We start from the raw sequence: 23,391 nt of genomic DNA on the forward strand, positions 1-23,391 counted from the left end.
TGAGAGGGAGATTCTTCTGGCTACACTGACATATTGTTGCGTCCAACTACTATTAGCAGGGAGTGAGAGAGAGATGAGATGAAATTTTCTATGATTATTTGCTTGATGGTACTCACAGATAAGATAGTTTTGGAAGTGCAAGAGATTGATCCCAGTGAGAAGAGAGACGACACATGGATGTAGAGTGGCGATGGCGCGGACGAGCTCGCGCGCTCCTGGCAGCTGGATCAACGAGAGAGCGACGTGTTTCGTACTGCATTAACTGCGAGCGTACGCGAACATCGCCGGTAGATACGGCCGCTAAGGGCGCGACGAGACGGAGACGTCCAGCTTGACGGGAACAAATCGGTCCATGGTAATGATGTTCCGTTGGTACGGGTTTCGTGCGTACTGCACATAACGACGTCCGGTGGTGCTTCCGTTACCGAAACGGCACGTGTAGAATGGATAAGTGATTATTATGAGGTGGGCCCGTTTTCAACCGACCGCCGCTGAAAAGTAAAAACAGATCTCTCTTCTCCCCTTCGACCACCTCCTGATACAAGAAGGCCATGGACATGGAGATCGCGACTACCGGCGACGAAGTAGACTTCTTGTTGGATCCAATGGACAGCAGGTACAGATTGCCACCCCCCCCCCCCCCCCCCCCCGGAATGTACTTAAGTGTGCTGCTTGTTTTTTTAACAGATTTCCCCTGCCGGATCTGGCCGGCGAAGATCTGGTGCTCGCCCATGGCAGAAGCCAAGCTGTAGTATGCGAACCTGCTGAATCCAGCATTGGCGAAGCGGGGGACGCCGTACTAGCAGTGGAAAATGACTTGAACATCACATGTCAGGGGATTGCCCTCTCTGCTCCAGCCTCCGAGCAATCTACGGGGAAAGACGACCCTCAAGCCCCTGCCTGGGCGAGAAGGTATGGATCTACTGCATTGTTTTCTCAAGCAAAAAATCATTGTACCTTCTTACACAACGCGAACCGTGTTTACCGTATCGCCTGTTAGCCTGCTGCAGCAGCCGTCCCATGATATGTACGAGTAGTCGATAAGGAATTAAAACATGAAGCTGAAACACATGAATGTCCATAATGCAGAATCCGTGTTGAGAGGAGTGCGCTGGAACTAACAATACGAAGCTGTGCAGAAAAGAAAACTGAAACTGTCATAGTTCCTGCTATGGGAGGCAGTTTTGATATGCTTGGGGAAGCTTATGATTACTACTATCTATATTCATGGGAGGTTGGGTTTGGTATAAGATATGGGAAGAAACCTCTAAATGTCGAAAGAACAAAATGCATGCAGGAGATAGTTTGTGGCTGCTCTGAAAGTACTCGTTTCATTTTCACTTGCACATATCTCTGCCTAGGTGGCAATGCATAATTGCGAAATTCATAAACGTGAGACTCTTGTTCTGATGATTTCAGGGAATTCCAAAGAAGGGTAACAAACGAACATGCCGATGCAGATGCCCCGCAATGATACGATTGCTCCGATCATCTGACAATGGCTGGTACATAACCTACTACAGATCAGATCACAACCATGCTCTAACTGAAAGATGTGGGGAAAAAGTGTACTGGCCTTCCCACAAACATATCGATATATACACACGGGATGTCATTAAGCAACTCCGTGAAAATAACATCAGTGTCGGGAAAGTTTACAATATAATTGGTAGCTTCTTCGGGTCAATGACCAATATACCATTCACCAAAAGAGCTCTCCGAGGTTTGTGTGGCAAGATGAGTGGAGAACAAGCCGATAATGATGTGAAAAAGACAATGGATGTTTTTGCAGAGTTGGGAGCAAAAGATTCAGGCTTGTACTGCAGGGTGCAACCTGATGTTTTTGCAGAGTTGGGAGGAAAAGATTCGGAGTTGAGCTTGTCGGCGGCCGATTCGCAGCTATCAACAGCAAAAGATGACCCGCAAGCCCCGGGTGGACAAAAAGGTAACCTCTTTTCGTCTTGTGCATGCTCAGCTCTGAAACTAGTGGGCTACTACATATCTGAAAATTTTAGAACTCTGAAAGTAAAGATGTACTTCCATGGTGCTCGCTTGTGAAAACTGGATTCGTCAGACAAAAGTTGTATTTGGTCATGCTTGAGTATAAAAGTAGAAATCTAAGATATGTATGGACGTTTTAGATCTCTGAATGTAAAACTGTACTTCCATGTTCCTCCCTTTTCAACATTGCATGCCCCCATAAAAAAGAATGCACCACTTTACGGTCAATTGTATTTCATTCTTAATGATTTAAAAACTCTTGAAGTAACGCTGTACTTCCATGTTACTCGCTTATCAACATTTACATCCTGCTGAAAAGAAGACAAACCTCCGTTTGTCTTTGAACATGCACAACTCTGAAACTAGTATGGTAAGACATATCTGAATAATGTAAATGTCTGACACGAAAACTGCACTCCCATGTTGCTCACTTATGAACATTGCATTTTTTCTGAAAACATAGTGGGACCGTTTACAATCAGAATTAATTTGTTCTTAATAATGCAGGGTTCGTATTGGACGAGCCCCTATCGAACGTGCACCTTGTGCTGGACGAGTGTGTGCCCTTGAAAAAACATTAAGTGGATATGCAGAGAACAAAACTCATACCATTGTGGTATCAGTTGTTGGATACAACTTCGATTCATTGGGAGAAGCATACGACTTCTACAATCTATATCCGTGGGAAATTGGTTTCGGAATCAAATACGGAAAAAGCAAACTCAACGTCGAGAGAACCAAATGTATGCAAGAGATAGTGCGTGGATTCTCGGTGAGTGGAAATTAAATCCATTATCTCATTCGTTGGAATTGCCCTGCCGCGCCAACCTCGAAGCAATCTACAGGCAAAGACGACCCTCAAGCCTTTGGCTGGACAAAAAGGTATACCACTCTGTGATTGTGCTTGTAGATCGAACATAGCTTAAATTTGAGGGATATGTGCAAATTTGCTCTTCTGAAGATAGTTGAACAATGTTGGTCATCTCAATAGATAATGGAGAGCATGTGCAAGTGTTCATAGCATGTACTTTCTGAACGCATTAAACCATGTTTCTGAATTACATAGTTCTGAATAATGCAGTGTCCGAGTCGGGCATGCACCCGATGACCGCCCCCCATGTGCTGCCAGGACGAGTGCCCTCGAACATTAAGAAGATATGCAGAAAAGAAAACTGAGACAGTCTGGTTTATCAGCAGTACCTTCTTCAGAAAAAATAACCATCCCTGTGCAGTCTGATTTAATCCACTCTGAATGCCGCATTGTTCGTATCGGCCAGGCACCTATCGAGCGTGCATCCTGCCCTGGTAGAGTATGTGCACTTGAAAAAACATTGAGAGGATACGCACAGAGGAAAATAGATACCGTCGTAGTATCTACTGTCGGAAGCAGCTTTGATTCGTTGGGAGAGGCGTATGACTACTACAATCTATATTCATGGGAGGTTGGATTCGGAATAAGATATGGAAAGAGTAGGCTCAACGTCGAGAGAACCAAATGTATGCAGGAGATAGTATGTGGATACTCGGTTAGTGGTAATTAAATTCGTTGTCTCGTTCAGATTATTTTTTGATGAAAATGCACTGAAAATTTGGTGATGAACTTGTAATTTAAGGGCTAACCAAAAAGAGGTAATACACGGACATGCCGCTGTGAGTGCCCTGCGATGATACGTTTGCTGCGATCAAATGACAATGCTTGGTACATAAATGAGCACAGGCCTTCACAACCATTCTTTGATAGGTAAGTGTGGTGAGAAGGTATACTGGCCTTCCCATAAACATATAGATATATACACAAGACCTTGTGAGACAGCTTAGAGAGAACAATATCAGCATCGGAAAAGTGTACAACATAATTGGTAGTTTCTTTGGGTTAATGAGCAATGTGCCTTTCACTAAGCGGGCTTTGAGGGGTTGGTCTGGTAAGGACAGCCGGGATCCGGTGGATAATGATGTCCGAAATACGATGGAGATTTATATTGTGGTCAACTGGAGCAAGCAGGATGCAATACCATTACTTCGGAGAAACAAAAGCACGACATGTCCACGGAGGGCTGACCTCCCTCGAAGAAAAGGAAAGAAGCGAAATGCTCAATCTGTGGAGTGGGAAAGCATTGGAAGAATACCTAAAACAATCCTAAGATTATGTTACATCTTGCCGAGAAAGCTGCCCATGAACGGGCTGTAGAAATGTGATTAATCTGTATAAGCAGCGACTATCGCGTTTATCACTGAATTTGCACTGTTTTCCCTTGTATGATGAGTGATTAGTAGCCAGCGGTGTGAAATAAATTATGTATTGTCAGCTTAGTAATTGTGACAATGTTTCCTCTTGTAGTTGTCTGAACCTCTGAATTATGTGGCTATGTGTTGTTTAAAACTAACTCTCATGTTACCTATGTGTGCTGCTGATGACATGTTCCACTATTGGCCATGAGAGAGATTTTGTTTTCTATTCATCTTTTCCCGATGATTTGCCAAATGTCACATGTATGATAATAGTTATATTTTTTATGATATGCTCGGCAGGCAGGTCGACATAGTTAGCACCGACAACACAAAGTGTGCATACGATCTTTGTTTAGGCCGTGCGCGGGGATGCAAACAGCAAACTGTACCCATTTAGCTTGATTTTTGAATCATTTGGAGCGCCCGCCCAGCAAAGCCTGTACTTAATAGCAAGGTAACTGACTAATTGTGTTATTTCTTCTTGTTTTCTCTACCCAAACAAGAAATTGTATATACTTCTCTTAACAGAAAAACTAACTAAAACTGGTTTTCCTAAAAATCCTCCTAAAACTCGTTTTGCTAAATCTCATCTAATCCTGGATAACTAAACAACCACTAAAGGAGAAGGCACTCTCAGGAGGCATTGCATCTCTTCCAGCACAAGGGATTTCACACTTGGCCTCCTCCCCCCTGTTCCACCAAGCTACAACCTCGTGCCTGAGAGCAATCAAGGCAAGCATAGGTGTCTGCGCGTACGAGTTCAGACATGTCTGCACCTCCCTCGATCGGAGCAGGGCAGGTGTCTTCGAGATCTGCTTCGTGCGGCATTAGAGCCGTTGAGCAGCCGAAGCACCGCACCAGCAGCAATCCACAGCGTCACGTTTCCTCCCAAAAAGCGTCTTTGATCGAGCTCATGGGAGGGCTCGTGGCTTTGTCAACAGGGGGTGAAAAAATGACTCGTGCATGCAGGAATCAGTTCATGGGAGGGCTGATGGCTTTGTCAACAGGGGGTGAAAAAATCGAAGAGGAACCTGAAGTCCAATCTGGCACGAACGGCACATTACGGAAACACCGTCAATCCCACTTCTGACGTCGGCACCAATGTCCGATGTCACGGCGTCCCCTGCCCGTCACATACACACATTTACTATCCTCAACCGCCACCTACTATACGGCGGCCATCTCGCATCTCCGCGGTATCGAACGCGTCGCGATAACGAGAGCGCGCGAGCTCCTCCGCGCCGCAGAATTTTCGCACATGGATGTTGCTTTTGATATTTGTTGCCGCTCAAGGAGAGAGAGAGAGAGAGAGTTTAGTACTGCTTTATTGAAACTGGGAAGAAAGGTCAATCCAAGGTCACTTGTAAGAAACTTGTCAAACATTGTGCTATCCTCACAAATATTGGATTCTGTGGCTGCCTCCATATTGGAGTCATAGATGATTAATGTTTATGTCAACACCACGTATAACTTTGCTGACTCTGTCATACTTTATATGTCACTGCTTTTCGATTTTCGAGCCCCGCAACTCCATCTGATCTTATGATCTTTGCAGAGGACAAAGGAACGAATCTACATTCATTACATGATTTTGGTAATATTTGTTTAATCTTTCTTGAAGCATGCCATGATAGTGTACAAATATTTTTGTCCTCTTGCAAATAATAGTCTACCAAACAAAGTTAGGTCAAATATGAACCAACATGTGGTCGGATGGCTAGGGTCATTAGACTGGATGCCCAATGATAAAAGCTGAATATGAGGCGTTGTTATCCAAGGTAAATAAAGTGTGTGCTTGAAAGGTGGTTGGGGGGGGGGGGGGGGGGGTTGTGAGCTGGATGCGCCATTGACAGAGATGATGAGTCCGAATTAGCATAGAAAAGAGTCAATTACACCATAGGTGCTAAAACTTGGTATGAAAAATCACTTTAGTGCCAAAACTTGTGGCATACATTGAACTGGTGCTACAACTTGGCTTTGGCGTGCATATATGGTGCAAATTGCACTTGTAGACGGATACAAAGCTGACTAGGCGTGCCACGTGGCATCAGGCCCGCTGCCAGTCACTGAAGGGTAGATATAGGGCGTGTGTCCTGTTATTTTGTGGAAAACCCCTCAGAATTAAATTTTTCAAAAATAAATTATGAACAACAGGATTTGAACCCCGGATCTGCAGGGTGGAGACACTCATGCCTAACCAATGGAGTCAATTACACCACTGGTGCTAAAACTTGGCGTGAAAAATCACTTTAATGCCAAAACTTGCGGCATACATTGAGCTGGTGCTATAACTTGGCTTTGACGTGCATATACGGTGCAAATCGCATTTGTATACAGACATAGTACTGACTAGGCGTGCCACGTGGCATGGGACCCACTATTAGCCATTGAATGGTATAGATAGGGCCTGTGGCCTGTTATAATCTATCCACCAGTCAACTGTTCATTTGCTTCAAATCCGCACGACTCGACAACCGTCCGATCTGGATCCAACGGACCGCGTCGCTCCTGGTGCGCGCAGCGCAGGTGGCGGTAGCCATTACCATCGATGTGTTTCGCTGACTAGTGGGTCCATTGGAACCGCCCGTATCGCCCAATGCCACGATCCCCACTCGCCCCCTCTCGCGTTCGCCCGCACTACTCCTTCTTCCTCTGATTCCGGCCTGTCCATTCGAATCTCCTCTCGCTCCCCCCCTCGTGCACGACGATTGCTGCTAGTGGCGCGTTCCGGTTCGCGGCAGACGACGACTGGTGGTACGGTGAGGAACGCATTCCCCGCGCCCTGTTTTCCTTCTCTTTTTGCTCCGCCGCTCTGGTCCGCCATTGATTTAGGTTGGAGCCGTTGAATCTGGTAGATTGTTGTTCCTATTAGGTTAGATTAAGGCCGACTTCTAATTTCTGAGTCGAAGTTGAGTAGCGCATCCCCCATTCCCCCACCCATCCACCCGCCCCGCTCTGTATTTCCTGTTGCTCCGCCTCCATGCTTCGCCGTTGATTTTTGGTGCTCGGACTCTTTGATTCTGGCGGTCGTTGTTGCTATTAGGCTAGGTTATGTCGCCTTCTTAGTTCAGTTTGAATATGGTTCGGACATCTGGTTTAATTTTGTGGTAATCGTGGGCGTGGATAGGTCTTAGTGGTGGTAAGTGTGGTTGGTTCTAATATGGATTTTGTTATGGTGTTACTGTTGTGGATGTGGTTGTTTAGGACATCCAATAATGTTTGGTGTTTATGGATTTCAAGTTGTGCATCAGTGGATGAGGATTTAAAAAGCAACCCTAAGTTTTTTCACATAATGTTGTTTTATGTTGGTTTTGTTAGATGCGGTTTGTCCATTGATTAGGCTTTTGTGCTGCTCCAATTAGCTTGTTTACATTGCTTGATTTGCTTGTTATGTTTTGTTCCGTTCAATTATCATGATGTCTATATTGAACTTACCAACTATATTGCACTCAAATTACCAGATGCTTTTAAACTCTGTTATTTATCAGTGTTGTCTTGTTATGGTTGAATTATCATGGTGATGGTTTTACACTTACCTCTGTCATCTTACCGTAGTTACCATAAGTTTTTGCTAGACTAATTATATGTAGCACAACGCTTATTTCTCATTCATTTTGTTCTGGTTGGGTTATTAATGAGCATGTGTGAATGCTATTTCTTATCATTGGTAATTTGGTTGTAACTTACCAATTGCATTGTGCCTCAATTATCAGTCTCACATGCTTTTTATATACCTGTGCTATCTGTTTTACTTTTTTTTAGCATGTGCGACCAATTTGTAGTTTGCTTGTTTCCTTTTATCAGCTGTATTATTGCTTTGTCAAACACTGGTTTTATAAACAATGTATTCATTTTTTTCCTACGTGTCAGGGAGACAATGCCGAGGAAGTGTAAAGGAGATGGCGATGGAATCGATGATGTTCCTTCGAAAAAGGCGAAACGCCCTCCTCCGCGGAACAGAGCCTCACCCAGTTCGCTTCTTCTAGCATGCAAGTACATGAATGATGACAGGAAGGGTGCCATTGATGATATGGATTTAACTAGCCTTCGAAATATCCAATGTGACCATCTATTCAACAATCTCAGTGTGTGGCTTGCTGATCTCTACGACCCCAATTCGCGTGAGGTGGTCGTACCAGGCCGAGGCAGGCTTCCGGTCAATGAAGAATACGTGCATCGTGTTATGGGTGTGCCGCGTGGAGGGAATGATGTCCCTTACAACCTCCCATCTGAAACTGATATTGAGTTAGGGCTTGAGTTGTTTGGCGAGCTCGGATATGCCCCTAAAATGACTGATCTTGTTGATCTCATAAAGGGTTCTGAAAATTCTGATGACACTTTCAAGCGTATGTGGCTTCTGCTTGCGGGGAATACAGTCATTGCCCCGACCACCTCCAACAAAGTTAGCCCCCGTTGGTATGCTGTGCTGGTAAGTTTTTTTGTGAATATGTCATTTTCTTTCTTGTGTGCCTGATAACTTTTATATATGTCAGTGTGATAACTTTCATATTTTTTGTGGTGCATTCGGTGAACTTCAGTGCTGTTTTTTATATTGCAGCGTGACATCAATGGTGTTAAGAATCTCAATTGGTCCAAATTTATTGCTGATGAACTGCACAAGGCGCTGTTGAAACGCAAGCCTACCAGGGGTTGCCTTCTTTTCTACAATGTAAGTGACGATGCTTTCCTCTTACCTTCTCTTTTGTCATTTGTCATTTTCTTTGTCATTTTGTGGCTGATTTTTGTAAGTGTTTACCATGGCGCTTCTGTTTTTCTTATCAGCTGTTGTACATTCATGCGATTGATCTTTCTGGACTTGGCATCGAACTGCCTGATGGTCCTTTTCCCATCAATGTATGGACAAAGAAGCTGATAACTCTTGTCCTCAACAAGGATGTTCAGGCTGACAAAGTTTCTTTCGGGAAACTACCGGTAATATATATCTATGTTTTTCAGTTCAGAGTCTGCTTTTCAACTGCATTTTATTTTCATTGTTTTTTTTGTTGTTACTTATCTGTGATGGCTACATTTTTTTCCAGTTGAAGCCTGAGTTTGGCATGAATTTCTATCTCTTTGGTGGTGTGGAAGGTCTTGACAAGTTTATGCGTGTTCATACTGCCCCAAGCTGCAGTGAAGAGGTGAGCATGTAACCTAGTTTCTTGATCTTTTTTTTTGCTATTTTATGTTCTTTCATTGGCTGATAAATTATTTTTTGCACCCATTTGTGGTTACCCTGATTTGTTGCCAACTTGTCACTCTTTACTAATCTGGATGATTTCCATTGTGGCATATCCTCTATATAAAATATAATTATGATACAACCATGTGATAATTATTAGTGCAATGTGTTGATAACTTTGCAGCATTTCTGTGATAACTTGATATCATGATAACTTTTGGTTGCATTTATTATGATGATTGTAGCATTCCTGTGATAACTTGATATTCATGATAACTTTTGTTGCATTTTTGTGATAACTTACTAGTTATTTCCATTCTTTTTTCATTTTTTTATGTTGAACAGAAATTTGCCAAATCAACTCAGATAGTTGCTCGATTCACGTCCGCCATGGCTGGCATCCTAGGCAATCTTGTGGAATCATTCACCGCTTTAGATGATGAGGGCCATTCACATGCATCTCGTCAGCTAGACGCTGGATTGAACGTTATCTCCTCTGCCGCCCGTACGACGTCAAGGACTACGCGGTCATCGCAAGGCAGGCGGACAGAAAGTGCTGGAAAGAATGTGGCTGAAGATTCTGACAGCGATGACGATTATCACGGAGGCGATGATTCTGATTCTGACGCTGACTCCGATGATGATGATGATGACTATCGAGTTGTTCGTCGTCGCCCTAAAGATCCTTTTGTTGCTTCAGGCAGTGGTACCGTGGATGTAGACATGGGCAGCGGTCCAGCTGATGATGAGACCACACATCTTGATGGTGCAACTGTCAAAGCCCATGATGGCACAGGACCAAATGTTGAAGACACCCCTGTCCGCCCTGTCGGCGATAACCTCGTTGAGTCTCAGATCTTACTCACTGGAACATCTCATGCAGCATCCGTCGAATCAGGTGATCGAGGGCTTAGCCAGCAAGGTCTGACAGACACGCAAGCTGAGGCGGCCACTGACTCTTCTGTCAAGCGGTGCGGTGCTGAGCTTTTGAAAAATTTGGCTTACCAGAGGCGCAAGAAGCTGAGGCTACCATCACCCCCCCGTTCAGCTTCACCAACTGTGCCATCACCCCCCCCGTCCAACTTCACCAGCTGTGCCTGCCAGCCCATCGCAAAGGCCGTCTTCACCAATTGCACTGTCAGCATCTGAGATTCATGAAGCTGTGAAGAAAGTTGTGGTCCAGGAGCTTGGTATACGCGTGGCTGAAAAGGGAACCGGTGCCTCCGTCCCACTGTCCACTTTGCGGAAGGAGGCCCCACGCAGGTGAATTATTATTTTCCAATGTCCTTCTTATCAATTATGTGCCTGAAACAACATGGTAAATACAGTCGTTTGTTTAAGGTAGTTTGGGTAATTTCATGCCGGTGATCAACTTGCTTATTTTTCATCTGCAGGGCCCCCGGCAAACAATCTGTTGCTGCTAAGGATTCAGGGATTGCACCAGTGAAAAGGTATTCAAATTGTTACTTTCGTTTATGTTCAGCAGTTATTTTGTTCTTGTTGTCTGATAACTCATGTTGATGAACATTGATAACTCAACTTTGCCCCCCTGGTAATTTAGAGTTACCAATCTTGATAGTTGTATGTGCTTGTAACATTTGGTTATTTTTTTCATTCAGTGCACCTATGAAACAAGTTGCTGCTGCTAAGGGTTCTCCAAGTGAACCAGGAAAAAGGTGTTCACATACCTATCTAGTTTGCAGTTATTCAAAATAATTGTTGGTTTTTTTGTTCATATGATTTGATAACTTTATATTTATAGTCCTTGATTACTTTGTAATTTTTTCCCTGGATGCTACTTATACCTGAAGTATGTGACATCCTTTTTTGATTGAAGCATGTGGTAACTCAGGTTTAACAACATGTGTAATCTCACTACTACCCTTGTGTACCGATTTTTTCAGTCGTTCAAAAGAGAAAAGTGCAGTGAAGAAGGTGAAATTCGCCAAGACCAGATCCTCTCCATGACTAAGGGCAACATTGTCGCAGACAACGTCATCGGAGACAACAGAAGTTATCCATCTTGATGAATCTCCCACGGCGACATCTCCGTCTGAAAAAGCAGCAGCATCTAGCGAGGGTGCATCTGATGCTGTTGCAGCGACATCGGCTGGTGTTTCTGATGACGCTGTTTTTCTGCTAGCTGCAGCGGCAACTGTTACTGCTGCTGTTGAAGATATCGCCAGTGTGGCTGTAGCTATTGAATGCGAAAATGAAGTCGTCCCTAATATAGCGCATGATGGAAGTGAAGGTAGTTCTGTTCGCCATCACATTTGTTTTTTGTTTCTTGTATTTTTATGATGTTTTTTGTTGACGATGTGTTTAATCTTTTTCCGCTGTAGCTGAGAAAGTTGTGGGAAGTACCAGAGACAATATGCCTACTGATACGGCTACAGCTGGAGGTGAAAAGAATGATGCCGATAATCCTGTTGTCACAGGTTGGTAACTTAATTTTCTTATGTTGATAACTTGTCTGTCTAATACATGATAACTCAAGATATTGTTTCTGGCACTAACAAATACAATGTCATCTACATGTTTTCCTGATGCCTTTTTTCCTTATTTGTGTGTTACTTGTCATGTTTTGAAACAGTTGCTGACCATGCATTGGAGTTGAGCACCCCTGGAGCTGGAATCTACGATGGTAATTTTTACGCCACCCAGCTGCTCTCTTGGGCTGGATGACATCTTTGGTGCGAGTCCTCAAGTGCCACCATCTACTGAAGCAACTGCAACGGCTCAAGCTGCACCAACGTTGGCTCAAGTACCACCTGCAGCACCAGAAGCACCTGCGGCGGCGCCATATGCTCAAGTACCACCTGCAGCACCAGAAGCACTTGTGGCGGCGCCATCTGCTCAAGTACCACCTGCAGAACCAGCTACTGGCCCTGACGCCGTTCTAGGGCTCGCAGCTCCTGTTGATGCTGACTCGAAGGGCAAGGCATTGATGAAAGTTACCAAGGCTCAACCGGTTGCTTGGGCTCCGCCACCCAACAACTCTGGTAAGTGAAGACCTTGTGTCTTCGCTTTTATGCTGCGAGAGTGATGGATTGAGATATGTCAGTGTTCATCGTATTGTTTTGTGCCTTGGTGTGCTCTTTTTATTTATGTGTTTGGAACTTTCTATCATTCCGTGTGTATGGATGAATGTAATACTACTTATATGCTTTGTGTGATGTAAATGAACATATGTGCTTTCAGTACCCGTAATATATATTTCTGTTGTGTCCGCTACAATATTTTGTACGATGCTAGCATAGACGATAAGTCCATCCTCCTCCCCCCCGGTAACTTTGTCAGTTTTGAAAGCCGATGTTATCTGTTACTGACTTTTAGTAAGCGCGTGATACGTACATCTCCTATCATTGCCTATTTATTTTCCTTAATTCATTGTCATGCTTACAAAACAGTACTGTACTCGTAGTTATTCATCTGAACTTTTTCATTACTCCTTCAATTTTTTCCAATCACCCTGATAACTCCATATGACATATCTTGGTAACTCAAATGTTCAAATCCTGTCAATTTATGATCCATTGACACAATAACTCCATCCATATGCATTCTTTGCCAATTCTGGGCTATACAATTCTTTTTGGTCTTCCTTTTAACATGTTATGATGATTAGTTTATATCACAGCTGTTGCTCGTTATGCACCAGTGTTATCTAATTTGTTCCTTAAAAGGCCCATACATGTGTGCTGGTAATCCACATTCACATTGCCTGGTATATTTTATATTGTGTTCCTGATAACTTCTTGTATCTTGTCTCAATTTTTAATACCTGATTTTTTTGCAACAATTTATGTTGTTTATCACTACTGTTCATGTCCTCATCGCCGTTTTTTTATTTAAGTAACACCGGAAGCTGGTCGTGTGCAAGTGTATGATGTTGAGATTGATGATGATGAGGTTCTCATGTGGTGGGAAGAATTTGAACATGGCAATCCAACATTAAAAGGGAAATCTAATGTTCAAATAGGTGATTTTTTTTCTGCTCCATGAACATTGCAACCCTTGCACAAACCACTTTCTTTGTTTTTTCAATTATGGACCACCACTTGATAATCAAAACATGTGGCAGTTGATATGTTTTGACCCATCACTTGATAATTCTTTCTCCCATCTGATGATAATTCATGGTTTTCCCTTTTTGCTGTTTCTACCAGACAACCCCCAAAGTCCAACATTTATTACACCAGAGTTACCACCTCACACAGAGCATTTAGTACGCAGTTCAACACCTAAATCCTTTATTCGGAAAGTTAGGGTCACCCACCCGTCCAAATACCTGCTCCCACCTTTTGCCTCCCTCACACCGAGCGAGGAGGCAGAGTACGTTTACAATGAAGTTATCAAGCATACTACTGATTCTAACTCTAAGATTAAAGAGTATGTTTCCATCCTTTTTCTCATCTTTCTTAACACAAATCATTATTTTGTACGCCTTTTTTTAAAATGTATTTTTTAAATCTTTTTTTTGTTTTTTGTTTTTGTAGTCTTAGGGTCATCAACATTGATGGTAGGTGGGTTACCCTTGGTGAGCTTGCCAATTGTGTGAAGGGAGTTGGGCAACTATCAACCAGCATTGCCGAGTTACATGTTCGCGTTCTCCAGTATAAGGAAACGCCAAACAGGCTCATCTTCCCTTGGGTGCTCTCTGTGTATCTGTTGTTAGGAGACTTCAAATCCAAGTGTTTACTGAAGTATTTTCGACGGGACAAGTTTTACATTCTTACTCACCAGGATCAGGTATGTTATGTTTGATGGATCTGGTAACTGTACAGTTAGTGTCTTGGTAACTTCCTGATAATTTCATGTAACTTCCTGTTATTTGCGGATATTGTTTGTTCTTCATGTCATGATAACCTATTTCATGCACACTGGTAACTTTTGACCTTTCTGCCCTGATAACTTCCTTTTCTAGTTGCCTCCCGTTGTGAATTTCATCACCATTTGTTATCTTGGTAATTTTGTTTCTTTTCCAACTACTTTTATGCTTACTGTCTTTTAAATTTTTTCAGCTGCTATTCCCTGCTTTGCAAAAGTTGGGCCGCGGTCCAGATGACGGGCATTGGTATGTGTTGTCACTAAATCTTAGGGCGAAGCAGTTTGAAGTTCTAGATTCATTGCGTGACCAAGATAGTCCTTCTCTTCTCGAGCATGCGACAAGATACATGAACGGAATAAAGAAGGCCTGGTTGATAAATTACAAGGACTCGCATAAGCAGATTGAGGACTATGAACTTGTGTACATTGATGTGTTGAAACAGGAAAATGGGTTAGTTGTGGATTACTCACTCTCTTTTTAACATCCCAACTACATGTTGTCATCCCTGTTTATTTTGACCCGGTCCAAAACTCCAATTAAACTGATTTTGTGTTGTTTTTTTCATCACAAATGTTTCAGCATTGATTGTGGATTTTTCGCCTGCATGTTCCTTGAGGTGTGGGATGGCAAAAATGTTCCAGCCTTAACACATGAACAAATTCCAGCTCTCCGGAAAATTATGACATTGAGGTGGTTAGAGCATTATCAAAACAAATGCAAAGAGTGGCGCTATCATCTGTTCGGCAGCGGGTGATGAGGTGATATTTTTTTACTACATCGTGATAAGTTCTACCAAACTGTGATGATAACTTTTTTATTTGAATCTGTCATGACAATGCCATGGAGCAAAGTGTTGACATGCTGTTTTACTATAGTATACACTGTCCAAAATCATTGAATATATGATATAATTCACTACTGTGATTATAATTTGTTCATAAGCAATTTTTAGAAGTGCAAGGAGGACTAATTTTTTGTCCATAAGTAATACAATGCAGTGCTGGTAGCCTTCAAAAAATGTAGATATAAAAACATTGGCTTTTACAAATCCATGTCAATTCCATCATACATTGCTGGTAAATGGCATAATAATGTATTGATAGCTTGGTTAAGAAATAAAAATTTTGGATTTACAAATCCATGTCAATCCCATCAAACATTTGCTGGTAACTGGCATAACAGGGTACTGATAGCTTGCTTAAATTATAGAGATACACTTTGTTTTTGCATTACAAAGCCATGATAAAATCTATGATACAATGCTGATAACTGGAATGTTATGGGGCTCGTAGCTTGCACATTATGGTCCATGAAAAAAATGCAGCCACCATCTTCCATTTTAATAGCACCTTCTTCATTTATCTTGCTAGGGGAGATTTGCATGTACGTTTGTCATGTTCCAGACTCCCGCACACACCACATTTCCTTTTTGTCTTTGGTTTTGCAATCTCAAAACCTGATTGCTTTCTTTTTGACTTTGGCCGCCCTTTCGTTACAGTCTTGGGAGGGTCTAGTATCAACTTTGCGTTTGAGGATGGAGCTGCATCAGGATGTGGGGGTTGGATGACAAAAGCGTGATTGTTTTTGCTAGCATGTATCGTCACCCGCACACTTTCTTGCTGTGTGGCAGGGTTACCCTGTCGCTGCACATTAGTAGCACTTTCTTGTTGTGTGGCGGTGTTATCCTGTTGATTCACATTAGTGACACTTGTTTGCTGTGTGGCTGGGTTCTCCGGATGTCTTGCATCGGGGGCGTTTTGGTGATGTGTGACAGGGTTGTCTTCATTCATCCGCCCCACATGTATCGAGCAGGGATCCGGCTGTCCTTGAAACGATCCTTTTGCTTCTTCCTTTTCCTTTCTTGCTTTTTTAAGTTGATTGTTCTTCAGGATTTCAAGCTCCTCCTTGAAATTATACAGGTGCTTTCTTGCCAATCTGGTCCCGTCATCTGTTAGGCAAATATCTTTGGCCGATGCCTTAAATTCTTTAAGAATTGACGTGTATCGCATGACGCTTTTCCCCTCCTCTGGCATCGACTTCTTAACTGTCGGCTGTTCGAAATCAGGTTGAATAAGATCCTCCTCTGGATCCCAGGTCCACCTCTTTAGGATGTACTTTTCAGGTATCTCGTATACCCCAATTTGGTCCATAACTCGTAGTACGTGCGCACACAGTAGCCCGTCACGATCAAACTTGCAGCAACTACACGAGTATGTCTCTTCAACCATGTTTGCTTGCACATGGTAGTCCCTGTCTCCATATTTCGGTATTATCCCGCGCACTGAGCTGACCTTGAAAGTACCATCATCCAATGCGTCGCATCTGTATGCTGATTTCACCTTCATCTCCACCTGGAACTTGCAAAACAAGTTATGTGTGTATAGCCCCCGCACCTGCATCTCCAGCGGGTTCATCGAGTACATTTCGGTTTCTTTGTACACTGTTTCCAACTGCTCTTTTGACACACTAGCCATCACCTTATCCTGTATCGCAGTGTACTGTTGTGCGAATTCGACCAGTGAGTTGTTTGGGTTGACATACTTCTTGAGCACAGAGTTAAATCCCTCGCTTCTTGCCGTGGTCTGCAAGAACGGGAAAAAGTCGTGCATATAGTATACCGGGACCCAACACTTCCTGTTCTCCCACAGTCAATGGAAATGCTCGTTGTCAGTCTGGCCATACGCTTCGATCATCACCCACCACTTGTTCTCAAACTCCTCAACTGCATTCATAATATAAACATGGTAACATCAATTATTGGAGGATGGTAACATCTGTTCAAACATAGCTGGTAACTAGGAACACCAATGCTGTTGATAATTATGTCACACACACACGGTTACTTTAGTTGAAGGATCATGGTAAGTACTTTGCAGACAGGATACGATTTTCTTTTTCCAAAGCGAATACCACTCTCTGTGTGTAGTACAAGCAACATTTTTAACTAGCAACAAAAAGATACTAATATGAATCAGACTAGCTGGTGATTGAAAAGTTTTGTTGTAACTAGTGGGATGAACAACTGAAATGTGTACATCAAACATGGACATTATAGGGGTAGTACAGAAAGCAACTAATGTACGTAATTTTGTTATAATCCTCTGGTAACTTGTCACTTTGTTAGATGGTAACTGTTGTTATCATGCATCTAAACCCATTTTCTATGTGCCCATTTTTTATGTGTTTTAAGCTAGTGAGGGGTGGGAAGTAAAATACCAGTCAGGCTGTTGTCAACACAATCCTTGAATGCATTGTTTAGTGGGTCAATGTCAGCCATTAGCTTTCCAAGCTTCTCTTGTGCTTTTTTCATTATATGCCAGCGGCAATTCCTGTGTACTATCCCGATGAACACCTCATCAATAGCACTCCTCATTGCAAAATCTTGATCTGTTATTATGTTCTTTGGCGCAATTCCACCCATTGCATGCAAGAATGCATTAAACAGCCACACAAAGTTACCAGATAGTTCGTTTCGAACAAACCCACAACCAAATTGGATCGACTGCCCATGGTTATTAATGCCAATGAAGGGTGCACAGGGCATTTTGTACATGTTTGTCATGTATGTTGTGTCAAATGAGATGACATCATTGTATCTAGCATATGCCCTGCGCGACGCACCATCTATCCAGAATAAATTCTCCACTCTGTCCTCATCATCAAGCTTTATTCTCCAATAGAAATCTGGATCTTGTGCCTTCATATCTTGGAAGTACGAGATTGTGCTCCCCACATCAGCATGGCGGTACTCCATCCGGAATTTAGCTCGCTGGTTTGCGATGTCCTTTGTTGTGTATGGTACATCTTTAGGATTTCCGTAGAACCATTCCATTAGTTGCATCTGTCTGGCTGTCTCTATGTTGCATCCGTGCAATATCTTCAAGAAGTCCTGCTCATCTTTTGGAATGTTCCTATGTGATGATAGGAACTTTGTCAAGGACGGCTTTCTTATTAGAGGGTGGTTGTGGTCGTCGTCGAAGCGTTTGACTCTCCACCACGCATCCGTGTGGGTGATGTAAAGGTGGGTCGGACATCCCGACCTCACAACCTTCCCTCGTTTCCTCTTCTTCATGATGCCTATTAGGTCCTGCACATCCTGTGTCTCTTCCTTGTTTGTTTTTGGCTTGCCGTATTTCCCACAAACCAGGAGGACTCTGCTTACAGTATTATCTTTGATTTTTTTCTGTATTCCAGTCTCATTCCAAACCCATGTCTCTGTGCATATTGCCTGTAGTGTTCATAAGCTTCCTCAAAAGTATCAAACTTCATCGTTTCATCAGGAGGTTTCGGTGTGGAGTATGCCTCGGTATTTTTGTCTCCCTGTTCAGCATTCTCTCCCCCTGTTTTTGGACTCGCTGGCTCGCTGACTGAATGATCAAAGAAGCTTTCTCTCCCCCCTATGCTGCTAGTAGTCGGTTCTTTGCTTGTTTCTCGAACCATCGGGTTGCTTCTAGAAGTAGCACCTGTAATGTTTTTGAAAGTTGTTATTTTGTGTTATATTTTTCTGCATGCCAAAACTAGTGGTAACTTGTACTCCAGTTGCTTGGTAAAGTTTGCATGCATTAAGATGTTTTTTTTGTAGCTGTAAAGTAAAAGCATGAAATTCCAATTGCAATACATATTGCATGATAATTCGTATGCAGTAAGTGAGGTAACTGTGCCTAAATTCATGGTAACCAGTGAAAGCATGTAATTCCAATTTTCAATACAGATTGCATGATAATTTGTATGCAGTAAGTGTGGTAATTGTACCTAAATTCATGGTAACCTGTGTGCATCAAGCTACGTCATTTGTCAACTGTTTCATGGTGAATGTGATAGTTGTAAATAACCTAAGGTGGTAGTTGCAATTCAAGTACGATGGTAACAAATTTGTGTACAAAATTGTGGTAGCATGGTAAATGTTTTACCTTCATCTGTTTTGGCAGAACCAAAGCTTGCCGTGTGTGCATATTCACACTGTTGGTTTGTCCCCACACCACTCATCATGACATCCACATTACCCCCGTTGTCATGCGCCATTTTCTTGTGTCGTAGCACCTGCTAGTACATATGAATGCACCAATTAATTTTCCACAATTACTAGCAATCTTGATTATTTTTTCACAACAACTATATTTTTTTCCTTTTAATGCCATGATAACTTCTGTTTTATAACAGGTATCGTTTTGGCAGTAACCAGCATATGGGAGTATGACAGCGACAGTTTCTATGAACCTCATTTCATGAACATCATTTTTATCAAAAAAGAATGGTGGCAACAATGTAAATCAACACATGGTATTCTTGTTGTGTTTTTAGCACCTTTGGTTCTGAGTTTTTCCTGGTAATTTGTAATGAATTAGCACGATAACTTGTTCTGACATGGGTGTGTTCAATATATAAAGGATGGGTGTGTTCAATATATAAAGGAAGAAAGGGATCTTTTTTATGTTGAATAAGTCTTACAGGATGCTGATTACTCAATGCACACACTCTGGTAATCTATTTTCAATCGAGATGGTATGTCAGTATTAATGAGAAAATTCATCCATGTATTTTTCTAACTTGACTGTAAAAGATGAAATTTAGTCAATCTTTTTGTTGGTAACCTGACTGAATTTGAGTGGTAACTCAATTTCAACATGGGAATTACACACATGTAGTAAAAATACTACCTTTTCTTGTATGCTTTAGTTCTTGTTGTTTTTTCCCCATGTTTTCCCCCCTTGATTTTATTGGTATGAAATGCAAATGCAGCATGGGTATAGAGGTAGCATGGGTATAGAGGTTGAATCACTTACCTCCTTTCTTTTTTGACTGATTATGACGAAATACGGACGAATTGATGATAACCCCTGTGATGTTCTTGTGGTAAACCGGGGCCCTCCCTCAAATCCTTGTGATAATCCCTTTTTTTGGTGGATCTGATCTGGCGTCGATGTTGCCGGCGATGGTGGCGCGTCGGGGAGAGAGGAGAGAACTGATCGGGGCAGGTGGCTGTTTCTTGCGATGGAGGTAAGAAAGTAGGGTTTGGGTGGTAAGTCACGTGCAGGAGGGGGGAGGTGGGCCAAATTGGGCCTCGATCCGTTGCGCGGGGAAGGACGCAGTAGGGGGGAGGTGGGCCTAGCGAGAGAAGTCTGTGTCGTGGGTGGAGCTGCCGAATTGGATCACGCGCGGGAGGGACTCAGGTTCCCGATCGTGCGGATCTGTCGCTAAACCACCAGTCCGCTGGTGGTTAGTCGCGTCCATAAATCCCATCGAAATTATTTTTTCTCACAAAAAGGCCACTGCCACGTGTTGGTCCCATATGTCTGCGAGCAAATTATGTGCAAAAATGGTGGCTGATGAATTTTGAACCCGTGATCTGCAACATGGATGCGCATCTTCCTAACCAATGGACCAAAAACAATTTTTCGTACTAAACGGATACACACTCTATATATATTCGGTAGACCTTAAGCGGGATCGACACCCTACTGACCATTTTGCACTGTTATTTGTTACAAAAATTATAAATTATATGCAAATTATAATTGTGCATTATAAACAAAATAAACCGCAGAATAAAAAAGAACACTTTTATAATACATAACTATTTTATTAAAGGCATGAAAATTTAAATATATATTATCATTTATTTAAATATATGAAAAACAAAAAATACTTTAATATTTTTATTGAATATGAAAATTATTACGTGCATAATTTATAATTTACAATTTAACCATATGGACAATTTTTTAAATAATACGTGAATAATTTTATAATGTAATATTATTATGTGTATATATATATTATTTATAATATAACATTATAATTTACATATATTTTATAAATGTTTGAAGAAAATAATAATGCTGTTGGGTGGGGTGGTGGCTACGCGCACCTGATGACTACATGTCACTGGTTTGAATCCTAGCCAATGATTTTTACATTATATGAATATATGTTTCTTAAAACATGGACACTTTTATAGACTACATGGTTATTTTCATTAAAACTTTGAAGATTTATAAACTTATATAAGCATTTATTAAAATATATAGAAAATTTATTAAAGCATGAACATTTTTATATACTACATTAATATTTTTGTAAAACTGTGAAGATTTGTTTCTAAAAAAACTGTGAACATTTTAAACTTATCTAAGCATTTATTAAAATATATAAAAAATTAAAATAAATCTTAAGGCATGACACATGATTATGATTTACATATTCGTAAAAAAGATTATAATTTACATATAGTTTAGTTTTTGTTAAAAATATAACACTGCAAAATGGTTTAGGGTCTCCAGCTAGCTTAAGTCTGCCTCGATATATAAAGTACATTTGCAAATATAATAGAAAACTGTTCTGGGTGCATTGGTTAGAGTGGCGTGTGTCCTGTTATTTTGTGGAAAACCCCTCGGAATTAAATTTTTCAAAAATAAATTATGAACAACAGGATTCGAACCCCAGATCTGCAGGGTGGAGACGCTCATGCCTAATTTAACCTGATTTATAAAAAAATGGACATTTACAATACCAAATCAATATCCTTATATCCATGACGTACAATATTTTCATATTGTAATTATTTGATTGGGTAGATGTTTATATTTTCGAATTGGTCAAACATTGTTCAAACTATATGTAATCACTTGGTACACCTTCAGGTAGTGTTCTAGCCAAGACTTATTTTGATACGATGTGTGGCCGTAGATTAGGCACAACCCACACACATTGCAACGGTGACTTCAAACCATAGAAGGATGGGTGGTATGCCTTGGTCTCCATATCATAGAATGCCGCTTGTTTGCCATCCTCGGAATAACTAGGGAAGTAGATCCTATTGCCATGCCCAGCTTCCGGTGATGCCATGGAGTATGACACCCTGAAATCAAGAAACAAGGCCGCGCCGCCGATCTCTTGCACCTCCATCCAGGCCATCTCCTCCTCGTTGAGCTTGAACACCCGCGGTGGCTGGTCGGCGTTACGCATGAACACGGAGACCAGCTCCCCTCGCAGCTCAACCAGGTAGCAAAACTCTCTCCCCTCGTGGTGGTCACCTTCGAGGTCCATCTCCACATGAATCGGGTTAGGCTTCTCCAAGATCGTCCATGTGTCTCTTGCCGGGTCAAATGTGCCAAGGTTGCCCTTTCTCCCGAGGCAATAGAACTTGTCACGGAACAAGACATGGTTGTTGTATGCCACTGGGAATGGATCCCCTTCATAGTACTCGAGATGTCGTTCAAACCACTTGGCCTCGCCATGCCGCCATGTAAGGGCGCCGACCGCTTTGCCATCCTGTCTGCTGTTCACGGCAAAGAAAATGCAGTCCGGAGATTCTGGGTCCATCGAGGACCACGACAAGCCCATGAAGTTGTATTCCCAATCGAGTATGGCCATTTCCACGATGTCCCCGGTGAAGGGATTTATGATGTACATGTCGTCAATGTCTGAGCTGTCCGACATGGCTACCCATCCGTCTTTCGAGAATCGGAAAATATGCTCGTCGTGTTCGTTTTCGGCCGTGTCAAATGTTTCAACATGCATGCTGTACTCCTGGCCACGCAGAGGGTCGAACAGCTTGCACGCCCCATCTCGGCCGGAGCAGTGCAGGAGCCAAGGCCACACAATGGCTTGCTCAACCGGGTTAGTCACAAGGCTCCATGACTTACACACTGCCGGGAATCGGAGACGATCCACCAAAGAAAGCCTTGAAACGACCAGCTCCAGCAGTTCTAGTGGCAGATCATGCCACGGGCGTGTATTCCAAGAGTTTGCCTGCTCCTCCTTCAACTTGAAGATGGGTTCACAACTCTCTTCTAGCACGAGGCCATTGGTTAACAACAGTCTCGTTTCTTCCACCACCGTGGACAAGGGCAGTGGCGGAACAGTCCAGAATGCTCCGCACCCAGGCTCGGTAGGTTGCGGAAGGATCTGATGGAAGCTGGTGGTGTTGTCGTCCAAACAAAACTTGTATAACCTCTCACAGTCGCAGCTCGACAACACAAAGTACACACAGTTGCCCTATGGAATCAACCCCCCTGCCCCTGGACGGACGGGCACGGAGAAGCCGTAGAGCGCAGAGATGAGGAAGGCGCGGTCGCCGCCGATGCTGTCCACCCTCGTCCAGGTGAGGAACTCGAGATCTAGGCGGTACACGGCGACGTTGGTGAGTGCG

The 23,391-nt window shown here is 42.6% G+C and overlaps 1 protein-coding gene and 1 long non-coding RNA gene across 2 annotated transcripts; one reads left to right on the forward strand and one right to left on the reverse strand.

The window, feature by feature from the left end:
• Nucleotides 1-498: 498 nt before the first annotated feature.
• On the forward strand, nt 499-4,311 carry LOC123134819 (uncharacterized). Its single transcript, XR_006465743.1, has 6 exons — nt 499-616; nt 688-912; nt 1,420-1,945; nt 2,509-2,883; nt 3,083-3,527; nt 3,615-4,311. It is a non-coding gene; the product is annotated as an uncharacterized lncRNA (long non-coding RNA).
• A 17,449-nt stretch (nt 4,312-21,760) lies between these two features.
• Nucleotides 21,761-22,760, reverse strand: LOC123134820 (F-box/kelch-repeat protein At1g57790-like). The gene has a single exon (XM_044553989.1). It carries the CDS (start codon nt 22,758-22,760, stop codon nt 21,900-21,902), a length of 861 nt encoding a protein of 286 aa, XP_044409924.1. The 3' UTR covers nt 21,761-21,899.
• Between the last annotated feature and the right edge of the window lie 631 nt (nt 22,761-23,391).

Source organism: Triticum aestivum, chromosome 6B (assembly GCF_018294505.1).
Source record: "Triticum aestivum cultivar Chinese Spring chromosome 6B, IWGSC CS RefSeq v2.1, whole genome shotgun sequence".
Lineage (NCBI taxonomy): Eukaryota > Viridiplantae > Streptophyta > Magnoliopsida > Poales > Poaceae > Triticum > Triticum aestivum.

Excerpts from the sequence above, each read along its gene's own strand:
- LOC123134820 (XM_044553989.1), bottom strand. The coding sequence starts at position 22,760 with ATGCATGTTGAAACATTTGACACGGCCGAAAACGAACACGACGAGCAT.